The 21,460-nt window shown below is 29.8% G+C and overlaps 1 protein-coding gene across 1 annotated transcript in view; it reads right to left on the reverse strand.

The window, feature by feature from the left end:
* The window catches only part of LOC145259792 (spatacsin-like), a 176,290-nt gene that overhangs the window by 54,287 nt on the left and 100,543 nt on the right, over positions 1-21,460 (reverse strand). Inside the window, exon 33 of the mRNA XM_080117557.1 lies at positions 1,611-1,759. Coding sequence (XP_079973683.1) covers positions 1,611-1,759 — 149 coding nt within the window. The remainder of the gene's footprint in view (positions 1-1,610; positions 1,760-21,460) is intronic.

The following is a 21,460-nucleotide window of genomic DNA, read 5'->3' on the forward strand; positions in this document are numbered from 1 at the left end:
GTGTGTTCTTGTTTTATCAATCCTTACTGGGTAGAAATGTTAATTATTTGGTTATTTTTAATTCTTATTGCCTAGAGTAAGGATTGAACCTTCAACCTCTAGAAGATTGGCACTGTTAGATTGGCCAAACCGTAAAAAATAATGACAAAGATGAGAATAGTATTGTAAATAATGCAAATAATATAAATCATTATTTAAAATATTCCAAAACAGAATTATTTTGTAAGGTTAAAACGAAAACATTGGAGAATTGAGTAATGCACAAACATTAAGCATGATATGAGTAAAAAAAGTATAGAAAAAACTGGCTTAACATTTAGATATGAAATGAGAATGAAGGAGTAGGATAATATTATATAAAAAATAATTAAAAGTAGGTACAACATATAAGGGTAAATCAGAATTGCATTTTGTATAATACTGCCCTTCTCTTTTGATGAGAAGCCTTTAGTTTTGAAATGCCATAGCCTAAAGAAATTCTTCTTTTTTTTAAATTTTCCGCTTTACTTTTCCTTATTGTTCTGATGATATAATAAAGTTATACGTGACTTTTATTCCTCATTTTAATTTCTTTTTTTGGTGGTGGTCATGGTGGTGGTAAGAATTAAAACCCGACAATAATTTATTAACGTAATGTGTATATTTCTTTTTATTTTCTATTTTATTTTTATAATTTTCAGAAAATAAGATTTTCAAATTACGAAAACATTTTTTAGAAACGTTATTTTATATAAGTTTGAAGATTAAAATGGATTCAGCCTTCACTTATGAGTAAAAAACAGCAAATTTTTTTTTTTTTTTTTTACAAAAAAAACTTGATTATTTTTTGTGATTTTTGGAACAGACCATCTTCATTCCATAACAAGTAAGTACACAATAAAATTTATTTTTCATTTTTGTTTATCGCCATAAGTGTCAATCTGAACAAGCACCTGTAATGTAAATGAAAACTATTAGATTTTTTTTTATTACAATGATTTTATATTAAACATGATATTAAACATTTAAAAAGAATACTTAGAGTTAGATTAATACCTGCCGGATGGTAGTAGATTTTGCTTATGATATATATGTTTTTACATACACCTGAAATTTTTTGATCCCTGTGTGCGAGTATAAATTCATAATACCATATATTTTAGCGTATAAGATGACCCTTAAAATTAAAAAATCATCTTTAAAAACCAATATTTCATAAAATACTGTGCGTTGCAATCTCTAGCCTTGGCTAAACAAACATGGTTTCGTGATTTAGCAATCGTCTTATACAACCGATATATGATAAATTTATTAAAATTTGCTTTAATTTTGTAACTCGTCCTCTCTGATGGTCGCCTTGTATGGCAAAATATATGATAGTTATTTTTTAATTATTATTATTTGTTATTATTATTATTAGTAGTAGTAGTAGAGTATGATGATAGTGATGATGATCATCATCAATGTCTGTTTTATATGTTGGCATGTGTTGGACAGCTTTTAAACATTAATTTCCAAGCAAACCAGGTCTTTATTTATCCCTTCTTTCTCTCAAATACAGAGTGTTCCAAAATGATTTGACACATTTGTAGGTGCGAGTATAAATTCATAATATATACATATTTACTTACAAGTGCAATTTTCTTAGCCGTGAGAACCCGTCGGCAACACTGCTTGCCCTGTACACAAAAGCCGTACAGTTGTTCCATTATAGTAATCTTCTGTTCCTGCTCTGGGGTTAAAGTTAAATTGCCGACGCCTGTGAGGCTGCCTAAACTGGCTGAAAGATAACAATATTATTGTTGTTATTGTTGTTAGCAAGAATACGAAAGAATTAGTGGGTATTAAATTCATAGTTAAGGACCACCTTTGCTTTATCAGGCCGTTTCACATAGTATTACTGCAAACATGTACTTATGGCAAACAAGCTACATATAGGCCCCACTTTGTTAACTAAGCTCCAAATCCTGCCCCATCGCTGCAGTGTTGCCTCCCTGTGCCTGTTTTACAAGCATTTTAACGAATATGCTCCGATAGAATTCATTGTACTTGTGCCCCCCCCCCTCAACGTACATATCTCTGACGAACACGCTTCACACCTCTTCACTGTTGAAGTTCCTAAATGTCGGAAAGCTTTCTAATCTAATAGTTTTTTCTCTCAAACATCTAGACTTTGGAATTCCCTTCCTGCTACCTGCTTCCCTGACTGTACTGATGTGCAGAAGTTTAAATGTAATGTAAACTAACATCTTGTTAATCTTTCCTAGGCATGGTCCCAAATAGTAGCCCCTTACGTCCAAGTGGTGATACAACTTGTTAGGGATGAACGCGAGTAAAATTGCATTGCATTGATTTAAGTTTTAAGATTCTTTTTATAGTTGAGTAGTGTCTGCTCTAGTAAATATGGTAAGGTTGTTTTAAGATTGTTTTTATAGTTGAGTAGTGTCTGCTCTAGTAAATATGGTAAGGTTGTTTTAAGATTGTTTTTATAGTTGAGTAGTGTCTACTCTAGTAAATATGGTAAGGTTGTTTTAAGATTGTTTTTATAGTTGAGTAGTGTCTGCTCTAGTAAATATGGTAAGGTTGTTTTAAGATTGTTTTTATAGTTGAGTAGTGTCTACTCTAGTAAATATGGTAAGGTTGTTTTAAGATTGTTTTTATAGTTGAGTAGTGTCTGCTCTAGTAAATATGGTAAGGTTGTTTTAAGATTGTTTTTATAGTTGAGTAGTGTCTACTCTAGTAAATATGGTAAGGTTGTTTTAAGATTGTTTTTATAGTTGAGTAGTGTCTGCTCTAGTAAATATGGTAAGGTTGTTTTAAGATTGTTTTTATAGTTGAGTAGTGTCTACTCTAGTAAATATGGTAAGGTTGTTTTAAGATTGTTTTTATAGTTGAATAGTGTCTGCTCTAGTAAATATGGTAAGGTTGTTTTAAGATTGTTTTTATAGTTGAGTAGTGTCTGCTCTAGTAAATATGGTAAGGTTGTTTTAAGATTGTTTTTATAGTTGAGTAGTGTCTGCTCTAGTAAATATGGTAAGGTTGTTTTAAGATTGTTTTTATAGTTGAGTAGTGTCTACTCTAGTAAATATGGTAAGGTTGTTTTAAGATTGTTTTTATAGTTGAGTAGTGTCTGCTCTAGTAAATATGGTAAGGTTGTTTTAAGATTGTTTTTATAGTTGAGTAGTGTCTACTCTAGTAAATATGGTAAGGTTGTTTTAAGATTGTTTTTATAGTTGAGTAGTGTCTGCTCTAGTAAATATGGTAAGGTTGTTTTAAGATTGTTTTTATAGTTGAGTAGTGTCTACTCTAGTAAATATGGTAAGGTTGTTTTAAGATTGTTTTTATAGTTGAGTAGTGTCTGATCTAGTAAATATGGTAAGGTTGTTTTAAGATTGTTTTTATAGTTGAGTAGTGTCTACTCTAGTAAATATGGTAAGGTTGTTTTAAGATTGTTTTTATAGTTGAGTAGTGTCTGCTCTAGTAAATATGGTAAGGTTGTTTTAAGATTGTTTTTATAGTTGAGTAGTGTCTACTCTAGTAAATATGGTAAGGTTGTTTTAAGATTGTTTTTATAGTTGAATAGTGTCTGCTCTAGTAAATATGGTAAGGTTGTTTTAAGATTGTTTTTATAGTTGAGTAGTGTCTGCTCTAGTAAATATGGTAAGGTTGTTTTAAGATTGTTTTTATAGTTGAGTAGTGTCTGCTCTAGTAAATATGGTAAGGTTGTTTTAAGATTGTTTTTATAGTTGAGTAGTGTCTGCTCTAGTAAATATGGTAAGGTTGTTTTAAGATTGTTTTTATAGTTGAGTAATGTCTGATCTAGTAAATATGGTAAGGTTGTTTTAAGATTGTTTTTATAGTTGAGTAGTGTCTACTCTAGTAAATATGGTAAGGTTGTTTTAAGATTGTTTTTATAGTTGAGTAGTGTCTACTCTAGTAAATATGGTAAGGTTGTTTTAAGATTGTTTTTATAGTTGAGTAGTGTCTGCTCTAGTAAATATGGTAAGGTTGTTTTAAGATTGTTTTTATAGTTGAGTAGTGTCTACTCTAGTAAATATGGTAAGGTTGTTTTAAGATTGTTTTTATAGTTGAGTAGTGTCTACTCTAGTAAGCATGGTAAGGTTGTTTTAAGATTCTTTTTATAGTTGAGTAGTGTCTGCTCTAGTAAATATGGTAAGGTTGTTTTAAGATTGTTTTTATAGTTGAGTAGTGTCTGCTCTAGTAAATATGGTAAGGTTGTTTTAAGATTGTTTTTATAGTTGAGTAGTGTCTGCTCTAGTAAATATGGTAAGGTTGTTTTAAGATTGTTTTTATAGTTGAGTAGTGTCTACTCTAGTAAATATGGTAAGGTTGTTTTAAGATTGTTTTTATAGTTGAGTAGTGTCTGCTCTAGTAAATATGGTAAGGTTGTTTTAAGATTGTTTTTATAGTTGAGTAGTGTCTACTCTAGTAAATATGGTAAGGTTGTTTTAAGATTGTTTTTATAGTTGAGTAGTGTCTGCTCTAGTAAATATGGTAAGGTTGTTTTAAGATTGTTTTTATAGTTGAGTAGTGTCTACTCTAGTAAATATGGTAAGGTTGTTTTAAGATTGTTTTTATAGTTGAGTAGTGTCTGCTCTAGTAAATATGGTAAGGTTGTTTTAAGATTGTTTTTATAGTTGAGTAGTGTCTACTCTAGTAAATATGGTAAGGTTGTTTTAAGATTGTTTTTATAGTTGAATAGTGTCTGCTCTAGTAAATATGGTAAGGTTGTTTTAAGATTGTTTTTATAGTTGAGTAGTGTCTGCTCTAGTAAATATGGTAAGGTTGTTTTAAGATTGTTTTTATAGTTGAGTAGTGTCTGCTCTAGTAAATATGGTAAGGTTGTTTTAAGATTGTTTTTATAGTTGAGTAGTGTCTACTCTAGTAAATATGGTAAGGTTGTTTTAAGATTGTTTTTATAGTTGAGTAGTGTCTGCTCTAGTAAATATGGTAAGGTTGTTTTAAGATTGTTTTTATAGTTGAGTAGTGTCTACTCTAGTAAATATGGTAAGGTTGTTTTAAGATTGTTTTTATAGTTGAGTAGTGTCTGCTCTAGTAAATATGGTAAGGTTGTTTTAAGATTGTTTTTATAGTTGAGTAGTGTCTACTCTAGTAAATATGGTAAGGTTGTTTTAAGATTGTTTTTATAGTTGAGTAGTGTCTGATCTAGTAAATATGGTAAGGTTGTTTTAAGATTGTTTTTATAGTTGAGTAGTGTCTACTCTAGTAAATATGGTAAGGTTGTTTTAAGATTGTTTTTATAGTTGAGTAGTGTCTGCTCTAGTAAATATGGTAAGGTTGTTTTAAGATTGTTTTTATAGTTGAGTAGTGTCTACTCTAGTAAATATGGTAAGGTTGTTTTAAGATTGTTTTTATAGTTGAATAGTGTCTGCTCTAGTAAATATGGTAAGGTTGTTTTAAGATTGTTTTTATAGTTGAGTAGTGTCTGCTCTAGTAAATATGGTAAGGTTGTTTTAAGATTGTTTTTATAGTTGAGTAGTGTCTGCTCTAGTAAATATGGTAAGGTTGTTTTAAGATTGTTTTTATAGTTGAGTAGTGTCTGCTCTAGTAAATATGGTAAGGTTGTTTTAAGATTGTTTTTATAGTTGAGTAATGTCTGATCTAGTAAATATGGTAAGGTTGTTTTAAGATTGTTTTTATAGTTGAGTAGTGTCTACTCTAGTAAATATGGTAAGGTTGTTTTAAGATTGTTTTTATAGTTGAGTAGTGTCTACTCTAGTAAATATGGTAAGGTTGTTTTAAGATTGTTTTTATAGTTGAGTAGTGTCTGCTCTAGTAAATATGGTAAGGTTGTTTTAAGATTGTTTTTATAGTTGAGTAGTGTCTACTCTAGTAAATATGGTAAGGTTGTTTTAAGATTGTTTTTATAGTTGAGTAGTGTCTACTCTAGTAAGCATGGTAAGGTTGTTTTAAGATTCTTTTTATAGTTGAGTAGTGTCTGCTCTAGTAAATATGGTAAGGTTGTTTTAAGATTGTTTTTATAGTTGAGTAGTGTCTGCTCTAGTAAATATGGTAAGGTTGTTTTAAGATTGTTTTTATAGTTGAGTAGTGTCTGCTCTAGTAAATATGGTAAGGTTGTTTTAAGATTGTTTTTATAGTTGAGTAGTGTCTACTCTAGTAAATATGGTAAGGTTGTTTTAAGATTCTTTTTATAGTTGAGTAGTGTCTGCTCTAGTAAATATGGTAAGGTTGTTTTAAGATTGTTTTTATAGTTGAGTAGTGTCTACTCTAGTAAATATGGTAAGGTTGTTTTAAGATTGTTTTTATAGTTGAGTAGTGTCTGCTCTAGTAAATATGGTAAGGTTGTTTTAAGATTGTTTTTATAGTTGAGTAGTGTCTACTCTAGTAAATATGGTAAGGTTGTTTTAAGATTGTTTTTATAGTTGAGTAGTGTCTGCTCTAGTAAATATGGTAAGGTTGTTTTAAGATTGTTTTTATAGTTGAGTAGTGTCTACTCTAGTAAATATGGTAAGGTTGTTTTAAGATTGTTTTTATAGTTGAATAGTGTCTGCTCTAGTAAATATGGTAAGGTTGTTTTAAGATTGTTTTTATAGTTGAGTAGTGTCTGCTCTAGTAAATATGGTAAGGTTGTTTTAAGATTGTTTTTATAGTTGAGTAGTGTCTGCTCTAGTAAATATGGTAAGGTTGTTTTAAGATTGTTTTTATAGTTGAGTAGTGTCTGCTCTAGTAAATATGGTAAGGTTGTTTTAAGATTGTTTTTATAGTTGAGTAGTGTCTGCTCTAGTAAATATGGTAAGGTTGTTTTAAGATTGTTTTTATAGTTGAGTAGTGTCTACTCTAGTAAATATGGTAAGGTTGTTTTAAGATTGTTTTTATAGTTGAGTAGTGTCTGCTCTAGTAAATATGGTAAGGTTGTTTTAAGATTGTTTTTATAGTTGAGTAATGTCTGATCTAGTAAATATGGTAAGGTTGTTTTAAGATTGTTTTTATAGTTGAGTAGTGTCTACTCTAGTAAATATGGTCAGGTTGTTTTAAGATTGTTTTTATAGTTGAGTAGTGTCTACTCTAGTGAATATGGTAAGGTTGTTTTAAGATTGTTTTTATAGTTGAGTAGTGTCTACTCTAGTAAATATGGTAAGGTTGTTTTAAGATTGTTTTTATAGTTGAGTAGTGTCTACTCTAGTAAATATGGTAAGGTTGTTTTAAGATTGTTTTTATAGTTGAGTAGTGTCTACTCTAGTAAATATGGTAAGGTTGTTTTAAGATTGTTTTTATAGTTCAGTAGTGTCTGCTCTAGTAAATATGGTAAGGTTGTTTTAAGATTGTTTTTATAGTTGAGTAGTGTCTACTCTAGTAAATATGGTAAGGTTGTTTTAAGATTGTTTTTATAGTTGAGTAGTGTCTACTCTAGTAAATATGGTAAGGTTGTTTTAAGATTGTTTTTATAGTTGAGTAGTGTCTACTCTAGTAAATATGGTAAGGTTGTTTTAAGATTGTTTTTATAGTTGAGTAGTGTCTACTCTAGTAAATATGGTAAGGTTGTTTTAAGATTGTTTTTATAGTTGAGTAGTGTCTACTCTAGTAAATATGGTAAGGTTGTTTTAAGATTGTTTTTATAGTTGAGTAGTGTCTACTCTAGTAAATATGGTAAGGTTGTTTTAAGATTGTTTTTATAGTTGAGTAGTGTCTACTCTAGTAAATATGGTAAGGTTGTTTTAAGATTGTTTTTATAGTTGAGTAGTGTCTACTCTAGTAAATATGGTAAGGTTGTTTTAAGATTGTTTTTATAGTTGAGTAATGTCTACTCTAGTAAATATGGTAAGGTTGTTTTAAGATTGTTTTTATAGTTGAGTAGTGTCTACTCTAGTAAATATGGTAAGGTTGTTTTAAGATTGTTTTTATAGTTGAGTAGTGTCTACTCTAGTAAATATGGTAAGGTTGTTTTAAGATTGTTTTTATAGTTGAGTAATGTCTACTCTAGTAAATATGGTAAGGTTGTTTTAAGATTGTTTTTATAGTTGAGTAGTGTCTACTCTAGTAAATATGGTAAGGTTGTTTTAAGATTGTTTTTATAGTTGAGTAGTGTCTACTCTAGTAAATATGGTAAGGTTGTTTTAAGATTGTTTTTATAGTTGAGTAGTGTCTACTCTAGTAAATATGGTAAGGTTGTTTTAAGATTGTTTTTATAGTTGAATAGTGTCTGCTCTAGTAAATATGGTAAGGTTGTTTTAAGATTGTTTTTATAGTTGAGTAGTGTCTGCTCTAGTAAATATGGTAAGGTTGTTTTAAGATTGTTTTTATAGTTGAGTAGTGTCTGCTCTAGTAAATATGGTAAGGTTGTTTTAAGATTGTTTTTATAGTTGAGTAGTGTCTGCTCTAGTAAATATGGTAAGGTTGTTTTAAGATTGTTTTTATAGTTGAGTAATGTCTGATCTAGTAAATATGGTAAGGTTGTTTTAAGATTGTTTTTATAGTTGAGTAGTGTCTACTCTAGTAAATATGGTCAGGTTGTTTTAAGATTGTTTTTATAGTTGAGTAGTGTCTACTCTAGTAAATATGGTAAGGTTGTTTTAAGATTGTTTTTATAGTTGAGTAGTGTCTACTCTAGTAAATATGGTAAGGTTGTTTTAAGATTGTTTTTATAGTTGAGTAGTGTCTACTCTAGTAAATATGGTAAGGTTGTTTTAAGATTGTTTTTATAGTTGAGTAGTGTCTACTCTAGTAAATATGGTAAGGTTGTTTTAAGATTGTTTTTATAGTTCAGTAGTGTCTGCTCTAGTAAATATGGTAAGGTTGTTTTAAGATTGTTTTTATAGTTGAGTAGTGTCTACTCTAGTAAATATGGTAAGGTTGTTTTAAGATTGTTTTTATAGTTGAGTAGTGTCTACTCTAGTAAATATGGTAAGGTTGTTTTAAGATTGTTTTTATAGTTGAGTAGTGTCTACTCTAGTAAATATGGTAAGGTTGTTTTAAGATTGTTTTTATAGTTGAGTAGTGTCTACTCTAGTAAATATGGTAAGGTTGTTTTAAGATTGTTTTTATAGTTGAGTAGTGTCTACTCTAGTAAATATGGTAAGGTTGTTTTAAGATTGTTTTTATAGTTGAGTAGTGTCTACTCTAGTAAATATGGTAAGGTTGTTTTAAGATTGTTTTTATAGTTGAGTAATGTCTACTCTAGTAAATATGGTAAGGTTGTTTTAAGATTGTTTTTATAGTTGAGTAGTGTCTACTCTAGTAAATATGGTAAGGTTGTTTTAAGATTGTTTTTATAGTTGAGTAGTGTCTACTCTAGTAAATATGGTAAGGTTGTTTTAAGATTGTTTTTATAGTTGAGTAATGTCTACTCTAGTAAATATGGTAAGGTTGTTTTAAGATTGTTTTTATAGTTGAGTAGTGTCTACTCTAGTAAATATGGTAAGGTTGTTTTAAGATTGTTTTTATAGTTGAGTAGTGTCTACTCTAGTAAATATGGTAAGGTTGTTTTAAGATTGTTTTTATAGTTCAGTAGTGTCTGCTCTAGTAAATATGGTAAGGTTGTTTTAAGATTGTTTTTATAGTTGAGTAGTGTCTACTCTAGTAAATATGGTAAGGTTGTTTTAAGATTGTTTTTATAGTTCAGTAGTGTCTGCTCTAGTAAATATGGTAAGGTTGTTTTAAGATTGTTTTTATAGTTGAGTAGTGTCTACCCTAGTAAATATGGTAAGGTTGTTTTAAGATTGTTTTTATAGTTGAGTAGTGTCTACTCTAGTAAATATGGTAAGGTTGTTTTAAGATTGTTTTTATAGTTGAGTAGTGTCTACTCTAGTAAATATGGTAAGGTTGTTTTAAGATTGTTTTTATAGTTGAGTAGTGTCTACTCTAGTAAATATGGTAAGGTTGTTTTAAGATTGTTTTTATAGTTGAGTAGTGTCTACTCTAGTAAATATGGTAAGGTTGTTTTAAGATTGTTTTTATAGTTGAGTAGTATCTACTCTAGTAAGTATGGTAAGGTTGTTTTAAGATTGTTTTTATAGTTGAGTAGTGTCTACTCTAGTAAATATGGTAAGGTTGTTTTAAGATTGTTTTTATAGTTGAGTAGTGTCTACTCTAGTAAATATGGTAAGGTTGTTTTAAGATTGTTTTTATAGTTGAGTAGTGTCTACTCTAGTAAATATGGTAAGGTTGTTTTAAGATTGTTTTTATAGTTGAGTAGTGTCTACTCTAGTAAATATGGTAAGGTTGTTTTAAGATTGTTTTTATAGTTGAGTAATGTCTACTCTAGTAAATATGGTAAGGTTGTTTTAAGATTGTTTTTATAGTTGAGTAGTGTCTACTCTAGTAAATATGGTAAGGTTGTTTTAAGATTGTTTTTATAGTTGAGTAGTGTCTACTCTAGTAAATATGGTAAGGTTGTTTTAAGATTGTTTTTATAGTTGAGTAATGTCTACTCTAGTAAATATGGTAAGGTTGTTTTAAGATTGTTTTTATAGTTGAGTAGTGTCTACTCTAGTAAATATGGTAAGGTTGTTTTAAGATTGTTTTTATAGTTGAGTAGTGTCTACTCTAGTAAATATGGTAAGGTTGTTTTAAGATTGTTTTTATAGTTCAGTAGTGTCTGCTCTAGTAAATATGGTAAGGTTGTTTTAAGATTGTTTTTATAGTTCAGTAGTGTCTGCTCTAGTAAATATGGTAAGGTTGTTTTAAGATTGTTTTTATAGTTCAGTAGTGTCTGCTCTAGTAAATATGGTAAGGTTGTTTTAAGATTGTTTTTATAGTTGAGTAGTGTCTACCCTAGTAAATATGGTAAGGTTGTTTTAAGATTGTTTTTATAGTTGAGTAGTGTCTACTCTAGTAAATATGGTAAGGTTGTTTTAAGATTGTTTTTATAGTTGAGTAGTGTCTACTCTAGTAAATATGGTAAGGTTGTTTTAAGATTGTTTTCATAGTTGAGTAGTGTCTACTCTAGTAAATATGGTAAGGTTGTTTTAAGATTGTTTTCATAGTTGAGTAGTGTCTACTCTAGTAAATATGGTAAGGTTGTTTTAAGATTGTTTTTATAGTTGAGTAGTGTCTACTCTAGTAAATATGGTAAGGTTGTTTTAAGATTGTTTTTATAGTTGAGTAGTGTCTACTCTAGTAAATATGGTAAGGTTGTTTTAAGATTGTTTTTATAGTTGAGTAGTGTCTACTCTAGTAAATATGGTAAGGTTGTTTTAAGATTGTTTTTATAGTTGAGTAGTGTCTACTCTAGTAAATATGGTAAGGTTGTTTTAAGATTGTTTTTATAGTTGAGTAGTGTCTACTCTAGTAAATATGGTAAGGTTGTTTTAAGATTGTTTTTATAGTTGAGTAATGTCTACTCTAGTAAATATGGTAAGGTTGTTTTAAGATTGTTTTTATAGTTGAGTAGTGTCTACTCTAGTAAATATGGTAAGGTTGTTTTAAGATTGTTTTTATAGTTGAGTAGTGTCTACTCTAGTAAATATGGTAAGGTTGTTTTAAGATTGTTTTTATAGTTGAGTAATGTCTACTCTAGTAAATATGGTAAGGTTGTTTTAAGATTGTTTTTATAGTTGAGTAGTGTCTACTCTAGTAAATATGGTAAGGTTGTTTTAAGATTGTTTTTATAGTTGAGTAGTGTCTACTCTAGTAAATATGGTAAGGTTGTTTTAAGATTGTTTTTATAGTTCAGTAGTGTCTGCTCTAGTAAATATGGTAAGGTTGTTTTAAGATTGTTTTTATAGTTGAGTAGTGTCTACTCTAGTAAATATGGTAAGGTTGTTTAAAGATTGTTTTTATAGTTGAGTAGTGTCTACTCTAGTAAATATGGTAAGGTTGTTTTAAGATTGTTTTTATAGTTCAGTAGTGTCTGCTCTAGTAAATATGGTAAGGTTGTTTTAAGATTGTTTTTATAGTTGAGTAGTGTCTACTCTAGTAAATATGGTAAGGTTGTTTTAAGATTGTTTTTATAGTTGAGTAGTGTCTACTCTAGTAAATATGGTAAGGTTGTTTTAAGATTGTTTTTATAGTTGAGTAGTGTCTACTCTAGTAAATATGGTAAGGTTGTTTTAAGATTGTTTTTATAGTTGAGTAGTGTCTACTCTAGTAAATATGGTAAGGTTGTTTTAAGATTGTTTTTATAGTTGAGTAGTGTCTACTCTAGTAAATATGGTAAGGTTGTTTTAAGATTGTTTTTATAGTTGAGTAGTGTCTACTCTAGTAAATATGGTAAGGTTGTTTTAAGATTGTTTTTATAGTTGAGTAATGTCTACTCTAGTAAATATGGTAAGGTTGTTTTAAGATTGTTTTTATAGTTGAGTAGTGTCTACTCTAGTAAATATGGTAAGGTTGTTTTAAGATTGTTTTATAGTTGAGTAGTGTCTACTCTAGTAAATATGGTAAGGTTGTTTTAAGATTGTTTTTATAGTTGAGTAATGTCTACTCTAGTAAATATGGTAAGGTTGTTTTAAGATTGTTTTTATAGTTGAGTAGTGTCTACTCTAGTAAATATGGTAAGGTTGTTTTAAGATTGTTTTTATAGTTGAGTAGTGTCTACTCTAGTAAATATGGTAAGGTTGTTTTAAGATTGTTTTTATAGTTCAGTAGTGTCTGCTCTAGTAAATATGGTAAGGTTGTTTTAAGATTGTTTTTATAGTTGAGTAGTGTCTACTCTAGTAAATATGGTAAGGTTGTTTTAAGATTGTTTTTATAGTTCAGTAGTGTCTGCTCTAGTAAATATGGTAAGGTTGTTTTAAGATTGTTTTTATAGTTGAGTAGTGTCTACCCTAGTAAATATGGTAAGGTTGTTTTAAGATTGTTTTAATAGTTGAGTAGTGTCTACTCTAGTAAATATGGTAAGGTTGTTTTAAGATTGTTTTTATAGTTGAGTAGTGTCTACTCTAGTAAATATGGTAAGGTTGTTTTAAGATTGTTTTTATAGTTGAGTAGTGTCTACTCTAGTAAATATGGTAAGGTTGTTTTAAGATTGTTTTTATAGTTGAGTAGTGTCTACTCTAGTAAATATGGTAAGGTTGTTTTAAGATTGTTTTTATAGTTGAGTAGTGTCTACTCTAGTAAGTATGGTAAGGTTGTTTTAAGATTGTTTTTATAGTTGAGTAGTGTCTACTCTAGTAAATATGGTAAGGTTGTTTTAAGATTGTTTTTATAGTTGAGTAGTGTCTACTCTAGTAAATATGGTAAGGTTGTTTTAAGATTGTTTTTATAGTTGAGTAGTGTCTACTCTAGTAAATATGGTAAGGTTGTTTTAAGATTGTTTTTATAGTTGAGTAGTGTCTACTCTAGTAAATATGGTAAGGTTGTTTTAAGATTGTTTTTATAGTTGAGTAATGTCTACTCTAGTAAATATGGTAAGGTTGTTTTAAGATTGTTTTTATAGTTGAGTAGTGTCTACTCTAGTAAATATGGTAAGGTTGTTTTAAGATTGTTTTTATAGTTGAGTAGTGTCTACTCTAGTAAATATGGTAAGGTTGTTTTAAGATTGTTTTTATAGTTGAGTAATGTCTACTCTAGTAAATATGGTAAGGTTGTTTTAAGATTGTTTTTATAGTTGAGTAGTGTCTACTCTAGTAAATATGGTAAGGTTGTTTTAAGATTGTTTTTATAGTTGAGTAGTGTCTACTCTAGTAAATATGGTAAGGTTGTTTTAAGATTGTTTTTATAGTTCAGTAGTGTCTGCTCTAGTAAATATGGTAAGGTTGTTTTAAGATTGTTTTTATAGTTCAGTAGTGTCTGCTCTAGTAAATATGGTAAGGTTGTTTTAAGATTGTTTTTATAGTTCAGTAGTGTCTGCTCTAGTAAATATGGTAAGATTGTTTTTATAGTTGAGTAGTGTCTACCCTAGTAAATATGGTAAGGTTGTTTTAAGATTGTTTTTATAGTTGAGTAGTGTCTACTCTAGTAAATATGGTAAGGTTGTTTTAAGATTGTTTTTATAGTTGAGTAGTGTCTACTCTAGTAAATATGGTAAGGTTGTTTTAAGATTGTTTTCATAGTTGAGTAGTGTCTACTCTAGTAAATATGGTAAGGTTGTTTTAAGATTGTTTTTATAGTTGAGTAGTGTCTACTCTAGTAAATATGGTAAGGTTGTTTTAAGATTGTTTTTATAGTTGAGTAGTGTCTACTCTAGTAAATATGGTAAGGTTGTTTTAAGATTGTTTTTATAGTTGAGTAGTGTCTACTCTAGTAAATATGGTAAGGTTGTTTTAAGATTGTTTTTATAGTTGAGTAGTGTCTACTCTAGTAAATATGGTAAGGTTGTTTTAAGATTGTTTTTATAGTTGAGTAATGTCTACTCTAGTAAATATGGTAAGGTTGTTTTAAGATTGTTTTTATAGTTGAGTAGTGTCTACTCTAGTAAATATGGTAAGGTTGTTTTAAGATTGTTTTTATAGTTGAGTAGTGTCTACTCTAGTAAATATGGTAAGGTTGTTTTAAGATTGTTTTTATAGTTGAGTAATGTCTACTCTAGTAAATATGGTAAGGTTGTTTTAAGATTGTTTTTATAGTTGAGTAGTGTCTACTCTAGTAAATATGGTAAGGTTGTTTTAAGATTGTTTTTATAGTTGAGTAGTGTCTACTCTAGTAAATATGGTAAGGTTGTTTTAAGATTGTTTTTATAGTTCAGTAGTGTCTGCTCTAGTAAATATGGTAAGGTTGTTTTAAGATTGTTTTTATAGTTGAGTAGTGTCTACTCTAGTAAATATGGTAAGGTTGTTTTAAGATTGTTTTTATAGTTCAGTAGTGTCTGCTCTAGTAAATATGGTAAGGTTGTTTTAAGATTGTTTTTATAGTTGAGTAGTGTCTACTCTAGTAAATATGGTAAGGTTGTTTTAAGATTGTTTTTATAGTTCAGTAGTGTCTGCTCTAGTAAATATGGTAAGGTTGTTTTAAGATTGTTTTTATAGTTGAGTAGTGTCTACCCTAGTAAATATGGTAAGGTTGTTTTAAGATTGTTTTAATAGTTGAGTAGTGTCTACTCTAGTAAATATGGTAAGGTTGTTTTAAGATTGTTTTTATAGTTGAGTAGTGTCTACTCTAGTAAATATGGTAAGGTTGTTTTAAGATTGTTTTTATAGTTGAGTAGTGTCTACTCTAGTAAATATGGTAAGGTTGTTTTAAGATTGTTTTTATAGTTGAGTAGTGTCTACTCTAGTAAATATGGTAAGGTTGTTTTAAGATTGTTTTTATAGTTGAGTAGTGTCTACTCTAGTAAGTATGGTAAGGTTGTTTTAAGATTGTTTTATAGTTGAGTAGTGTCTACTCTAGTAAATATGGTAAGGTTGTTTTAAGATTGTTTTTATAGTTGAGTAGTGTCTACTCTAGTAAATATGGTAAGGTTGTTTTAAGATTGTTTTTATAGTTGAGTAGTGTCTACTCTAGTAAATATGGTAAGGTTGTTTTAAGATTGTTTTTATAGTTGAGTAGTGTCTACTCTAGTAAATATGGTAAGGTTGTTTTAAGATTGTTTTTATAGTTGAGTAATGTCTACTCTAGTAAATATGGTAAGGTTGTTTTAAGATTGTTTTTATAGTTGAGTAGTGTCTACTCTAGTAAATATGGTAAGGTTGTTTTAAGATTGTTTTTATAGTTGAGTAGTGTCTACTCTAGTAAATATGGTAAGGTTGTTTTAAGATTGTTTTTATAGTTGAGTAATGTCTACTCTAGTAAATATGGTAAGGTTGTTTTAAGATTGTTTTTATAGTTGAGTAGTGTCTACTCTAGTAAATATGGTAAGGTTGTTTTAAGATTGTTTTTATAGTTGAGTAGTGTCTACTCTAGTAAATATGGTAAGGTTGTTTTAAGATTGTTTTTATAGTTCAGTAGTGTCTGCTCTAGTAAATATGGTAAGGTTGTTTTAAGATTGTTTTTATAGTTCAGTAGTGTCTGCTCTAGTAAATATGGTAAGGTTGTTTTAAGATTGTTTTTATAGTTCAGTAGTGTCTGCTCTAGTAAATATGGTAAGATTGTTTTTATAGTTGAGTAGTGTCTACCCTAGTAAATATGGTAAGGTTGTTTTAAGATTGTTTTTATAGTTGAGTAGTGTCTACTCTAGTAAATATGGTAAGGTTGTTTTAAGATTGTTTTTATAGTTGAGTAGTGTCTACTCTAGTAAATATGGTAAGGTTGTTTTAAGATTGTTTTCATAGTTGAGTAGTGTCTACTCTAGTAAATATGGTAAGGTTGTTTTAAGATTGTTTTTATAGTTGAGTAGTGTCTACTCTAGTAAATATGGTAAGGTTGTTTTAAGATTGTTTTTATAGTTGAGTAGTGTCTACTCTAGTAAATATGGTAAGGTTGTTTTAAGATTGTTTTTATAGTTGAGTAGTGTCTACTCTAGTAAATATGGTAAGGTTGTTTTAAGATTGTTTTTATAGTTGAGTAGTGTCTACTCTAGTAAATATGGTAAGGTTGTTTTAAGATTGTTTTTATAGTTGAGTAATGTCTACTCTAGTAAATATGGTAAGGTTGTTTTAAGATTGTTTTTATAGTTGAGTAGTGTCTACTCTAGTAAATATGGTAAGGTTGTTTTAAGATTGTTTTTATAGTTGAGTAGTGTCTACTCTAGTAAATATGGTAAGGTTGTTTTAAGATTGTTTTTATAGTTGAGTAATGTCTACTCTAGTAAATATGGTAAGGTTGTTTTAAGATTGTTTTTATAGTTGAGTAGTGTCTACTCTAGTAAATATGGTAAGGTTGTTTTAAGATTGTTTTTATAGTTGAGTAGTGTCTACTCTAGTAAATATGGTAAGGTTGTTTTAAGATTGTTTTTATAGTTCAGTAGTGTCTGCTCTAGTAAATATGGTAAGGTTGTTTTAAGATTGTTTTTATAGTTGAGTAGTGTCTACTCTAGTAAATATGGTAAGGTTGTTTTAAGATTGTTTTTATAGTTCAGTAGTGTCTGCTCTAGTAAATATGGTAAGGTTGTTTTAAGATTGTTTTTATAGTTGAGTAGTGTCTACCCTAGTAAATATGGTAAGGTTGTTTTAAGATTGTTTTTATAGTTGAGTAGTGTCTACTCTAGTAAATATGGTAAGGTTGTTTTAAGATTGTTTTTATAGTTGAGTAGTGTCTACTCTAGTAAATATGGTTAGGTTGTTTTAAGATTGTTTTTATAGTTGAGTAGTGTCTACTCTAGTAAATATGGTAAGGTTGTTTTAAGATTGTTTTTATAGTTGAGTAGTGTCTACTCTAGTAAATATGGTAAGGTTGTTTTAAGATTGTTTTTATAGTTGAGTAGTGTCTACTCTAGTAAATATGGTAAGGTTGTTTTAAGATTGTTTTTATAGTTGAGTAGTGTCTACTCTAGTAAATATGGTAAGGTTGTTTTAAGATTGTTTTTATAGTTGAGTAGTGTCTACTCTAGTAAATATGGTAAGGTTGTTTTAAGATTGTTTTTATAGTTGAGTAGTGTCTACTCTAGTAAATATGGTAAGGTTGTTTTAAGATTGTTTTTATAGTTGAGTAATGTCTACTCTAGTAAATATGGTAAGGTTGTTTTAAGATTGTTTTTATAGTTGAGTAGTGTCTACTCTAGTAAATATGGTAAGGTTGTTTTAAGATTGTTTTTATAGTTGAGTAGTGTCTACTCTAGTAAATATGGTAAGGTTGTTTTAAGATTGTTTTTATAGTTGAGTAGTGTCTACTCTAGTAAATATGGTAAGGTTGTTTTAAGATTGTTTTTATAGTTGAGTAGTGTCTACTCTAGTAAATATGGTAAGGTTGTTTTAAGATTGTTTTTATAGTTGAGTAGTGTCTACTCTAGTAAATATGGTAAGGTTGTTTTAAGATTGTTTTTATAGTTGAGTAATGTCTACTCTAGTAAATATGGTAAGGTTGTTTTAAGATTGTTTTTATAGTTGAGTAGTGTCTACTCTAGTAAGTATGGTAAGGTTGTTTTAAGATTGTTTTTATAGTTGAGTAGTGTCTACTCTAGTAAATATGGTAAGGTTGTTTTAAGATTGTTTTTATAGTTGAGTAGTGTCTACTCTAGTAAATATGGTAAGGTTGTTTTAAGATTGTTTTTATAGTTGAGTAGTGTCTACTCTAGTAAATATGGTAAGGTTGTTTTAAGATTGTTTTTATAGTTGAGTAATGTCTACTCTAGTAAATATGGTAAGGTTGTTTTAAGATTGTTTTTATAGTTGAGTAGTGTCTACTCTAGTAAATATGGTAAGGTTGTTTTAAGATTGTTTTTATAGTTGAGTAGTGTCTACTCTAGTAAATATGGTAAGGTTGTTTTAAGATTGTTTTTATAGTTGAGTAATGTCTACTCTAGTAAATATGGTAAGGTTGTTTTAAGATTGTTTTTATAGTTGAGTAGTGTCTACTCTAGTAAATATGGTAAGGTTGTTTTAAGATTGTTTTTATAGTTGAGTAGTGTCTACTCTAGTAAATATGGTAAGGTTGTTTTAAGATTGTTTTTATAGTTCAGTAGTGTCTGCTCTAGTAAATATGGTAAGGTTGTTTTAAGATTGTTTTTATAGTTGAGTAGTGTCTACTCTAGTAAATATGGTAAGGTTGTTTTAAGATTGTTTTTATAGTTCAGTAGTGTCTGCTCTAGTAAATATGGTAAGGTTGTTTTAAGATTGTTTTTATAGTTGAGTAGTGTCTACCCTAGTAAATATGGTAAGGTTGTTTTAAGATTGTTTTTATAGTTGAGTAGTGTCTACTCTAGTAAATATGGTAAGGTTGTTTTAAGATTGTTTTTATAGTTGAGTAGTGTCTACTCTAGTAAATATGGTAAGGTTGTTTTAAGATTGTTTTTATAGTTGAGTAGTGTCTACTCTAGTAAATATGGTAAGGTTGTTTTAAGATTGTTTTTATAGTTGAGTAGTGTCTACTCTAGTAAATATGGTAAGGTTGTTTTAAGATTGTTTTTATAGTTGAGTAGTGTCTACTCTAGTAAATATGGTAAGGTTGTTTTAAGATTGTTTTTATAGTTGAGTAGTGTCTACTCTAGTAAATATGGTAAGGTTGTTTTAAGATTGTTTTTATAGTTGAGTAGTGTCTACTCTAGTAAATATGGTAAGGTTGTTTTAAGATTGTTTTTATAGTTGAGTAGTGTCTACTCTAGTAAATATGGTAAGGTTGTTTTTTGTTTGACCCACTTAGAAGCTCTAAAAACAAAAGAGATAACATCCATTGGCTGGAGATAATATGTAGTGTATAAAATTAACAACTCTGATGTAAACATGTGCAATGCTGCATGTTTTGCGTGGTGCATAGTTGCGATGCATATAGACGACAGGCTTGCGATGCGAGAAATATTTAACTAAGAGAATAAAAGAAGAGAGATCTCCCGAGAAATGGGTTGACTATATATTTTATATTTCGGAATCCGTTGAGATGTGGCTTTAAATATATAATACGATCTGGTATGGACCTGACCAGATAAGAACACAAAATTGGATTTATAAAACCATAAAACCCAGCCTTGATCATCCTTCGGGGCCCGTGGCATAGTGGATAGAGGTGTTGAGCCTCTACGGTTCCAGGTGAGCATTGTCTAAAGACAGCCATTTCAATCCTACCCAAAGCAGGCCAGAGGATTAGTTGACCAAAAAAGTGGCGAGACATAAACAACTCCTATAAAAGGCAGTAATTACTACAGTAACTAGTAAAGGCAGTACAAACAAAACAAAAAAAAAACAAACTGAATACACAAATCGGTTGATCTTTGAAATAGTAATGATGTCTTATTGGATATAAGGTCCCCATATCATGATTACGACCCACTTGACTTTGAAAAATTAATGCCTCTTCAGATATATAAGACTCCTTGGATAGTGATCATTTTTATGTCCATAGATAAACTGGCTTATGATTTTCAAGTAGGTGGCTGGATGATCTACCACAAATTACACTAATATCTACATATATTTCAGCATGATGTGGCTCCCAAAAACAGAAGGGCCTTTAAACTTTTAGCTAATAGACTATGTTTGGTTGGAAGATATGTTTATCTTGATTCGTAGGCTTGTTATTTTCAGTAGAAAAGTATTTTTCCCACTCTTTAACTGTGCCAAGATCAAAACGTAGATTCCATGAACAAAGCTTCTTTCTTAGAAGTGCACGCCTGTGGAACTCTCTTCCATTTGCCTGTTGGCCACCTGACTACAACTTGGATGTCTTCAAGTCAAACAAACAAATTCCTGATGAACCGCCCTCCTTAAGTAAGACACTTTATCAAATCTCCAATACTAACGATTACTAAGCTACTATCCCAGTGATTACTGCACACGCAATAACCCTTATCCCCGAGTGGCTTCCAGGCCTTGATAAGTGGTGACTACCATGTAAAAAAAAAAAAAAAAAATTCTTAAACTGGAACGTCATTATTTGTTTTAAACTTGAATATGGTTTTGCTTGGAGGGAGAATCTTTTTGTTATATCAATGACAGAGACTGTCTGTGTCGGAATCAAGTACCGAACATGGCTTGTGCAGTAAACGCACACAGACTCAAATTCATACTTGGGTCAGGTAACGTAAATCATTGCGGAGACATGTCATCGTCATCATATTTGGTTTAACATTGTTTTACATGCTGGCATGTGTTGGACGGCTTTTAGAAATTTACTTCCAAACTAACCTATCTCTGGTCAGGTCTTTATTCATCCTTCTTTTTCTCATGCTAATTTTCATTATTTTCTTCTATATGAACTGAACTTGCCACCTCAACTTTTCTACATCTACTTCAGGACTCCCATCCATTCTTACAACGTGGCCATAGCATCAGAGTCTACTCTTCTGCATGCATCTCCTTATACTATCCAGATTTAACCTTACTTTAAGACTCAGATTACACACTGCCATTAAATCATTCTCATATCATTTCTCTCCATGCAACGCATGTCCTCAACCTGCACTGGCCAAGTTTCACTTCCATACATCATCACACTGCGTACACATGCTTGATGCTTGACAGACTCTTTCATTTATCGACAGATGAGTTATTATTAGCTGAGAGATTTATATAATATCAACAAAATAAATTGGAGAAAATGAAAAATCCTTTGGTTACAGCAGTGATAGAGACCACCCGTGTCAGAATGAAGCACTGAATTTGAACCCGCACAACGGACAATCATGGCTTCCTTTTTTCTTTAAAAAAAAACAAAAAAAAAAGAAAACTCACTTTTACTTCGAACAAGGCATATTGCCATTTGGAACCTAAGGGGCTACTATTTGAGGATGCATCTAACAGGGACCTGATGGGAGTTGAGCAGGGAGATGTCTGTTCACATTACATTTAAATGCTTGCATGTTAGTACAGTCAGGGAAGCTGGAAACAGGGAGGGAATTTCAAAGTCTAGTCCAGCATCTACAGACACCAACAGTGAAAGGGGTGGGATTTTGCTACTTGTTAAAATACGTAGATTGAGGGGGCACAAGTGCTATGAGTTCTTCAGAGCACATTTCATTAAAATACTCGTAAAACAGGCACAGGGATGCGACATTGCGAAGATGGGACAAGGGTTG

The sequence above is a fragment of the Euprymna scolopes genome, chromosome 35, assembly GCF_053919585.1.
Source record: "Euprymna scolopes isolate OS-2025 chromosome 35, ASM5391958v1, whole genome shotgun sequence".
Classification (NCBI taxonomy): domain Eukaryota; kingdom Metazoa; phylum Mollusca; class Cephalopoda; order Sepiida; family Sepiolidae; genus Euprymna; species Euprymna scolopes.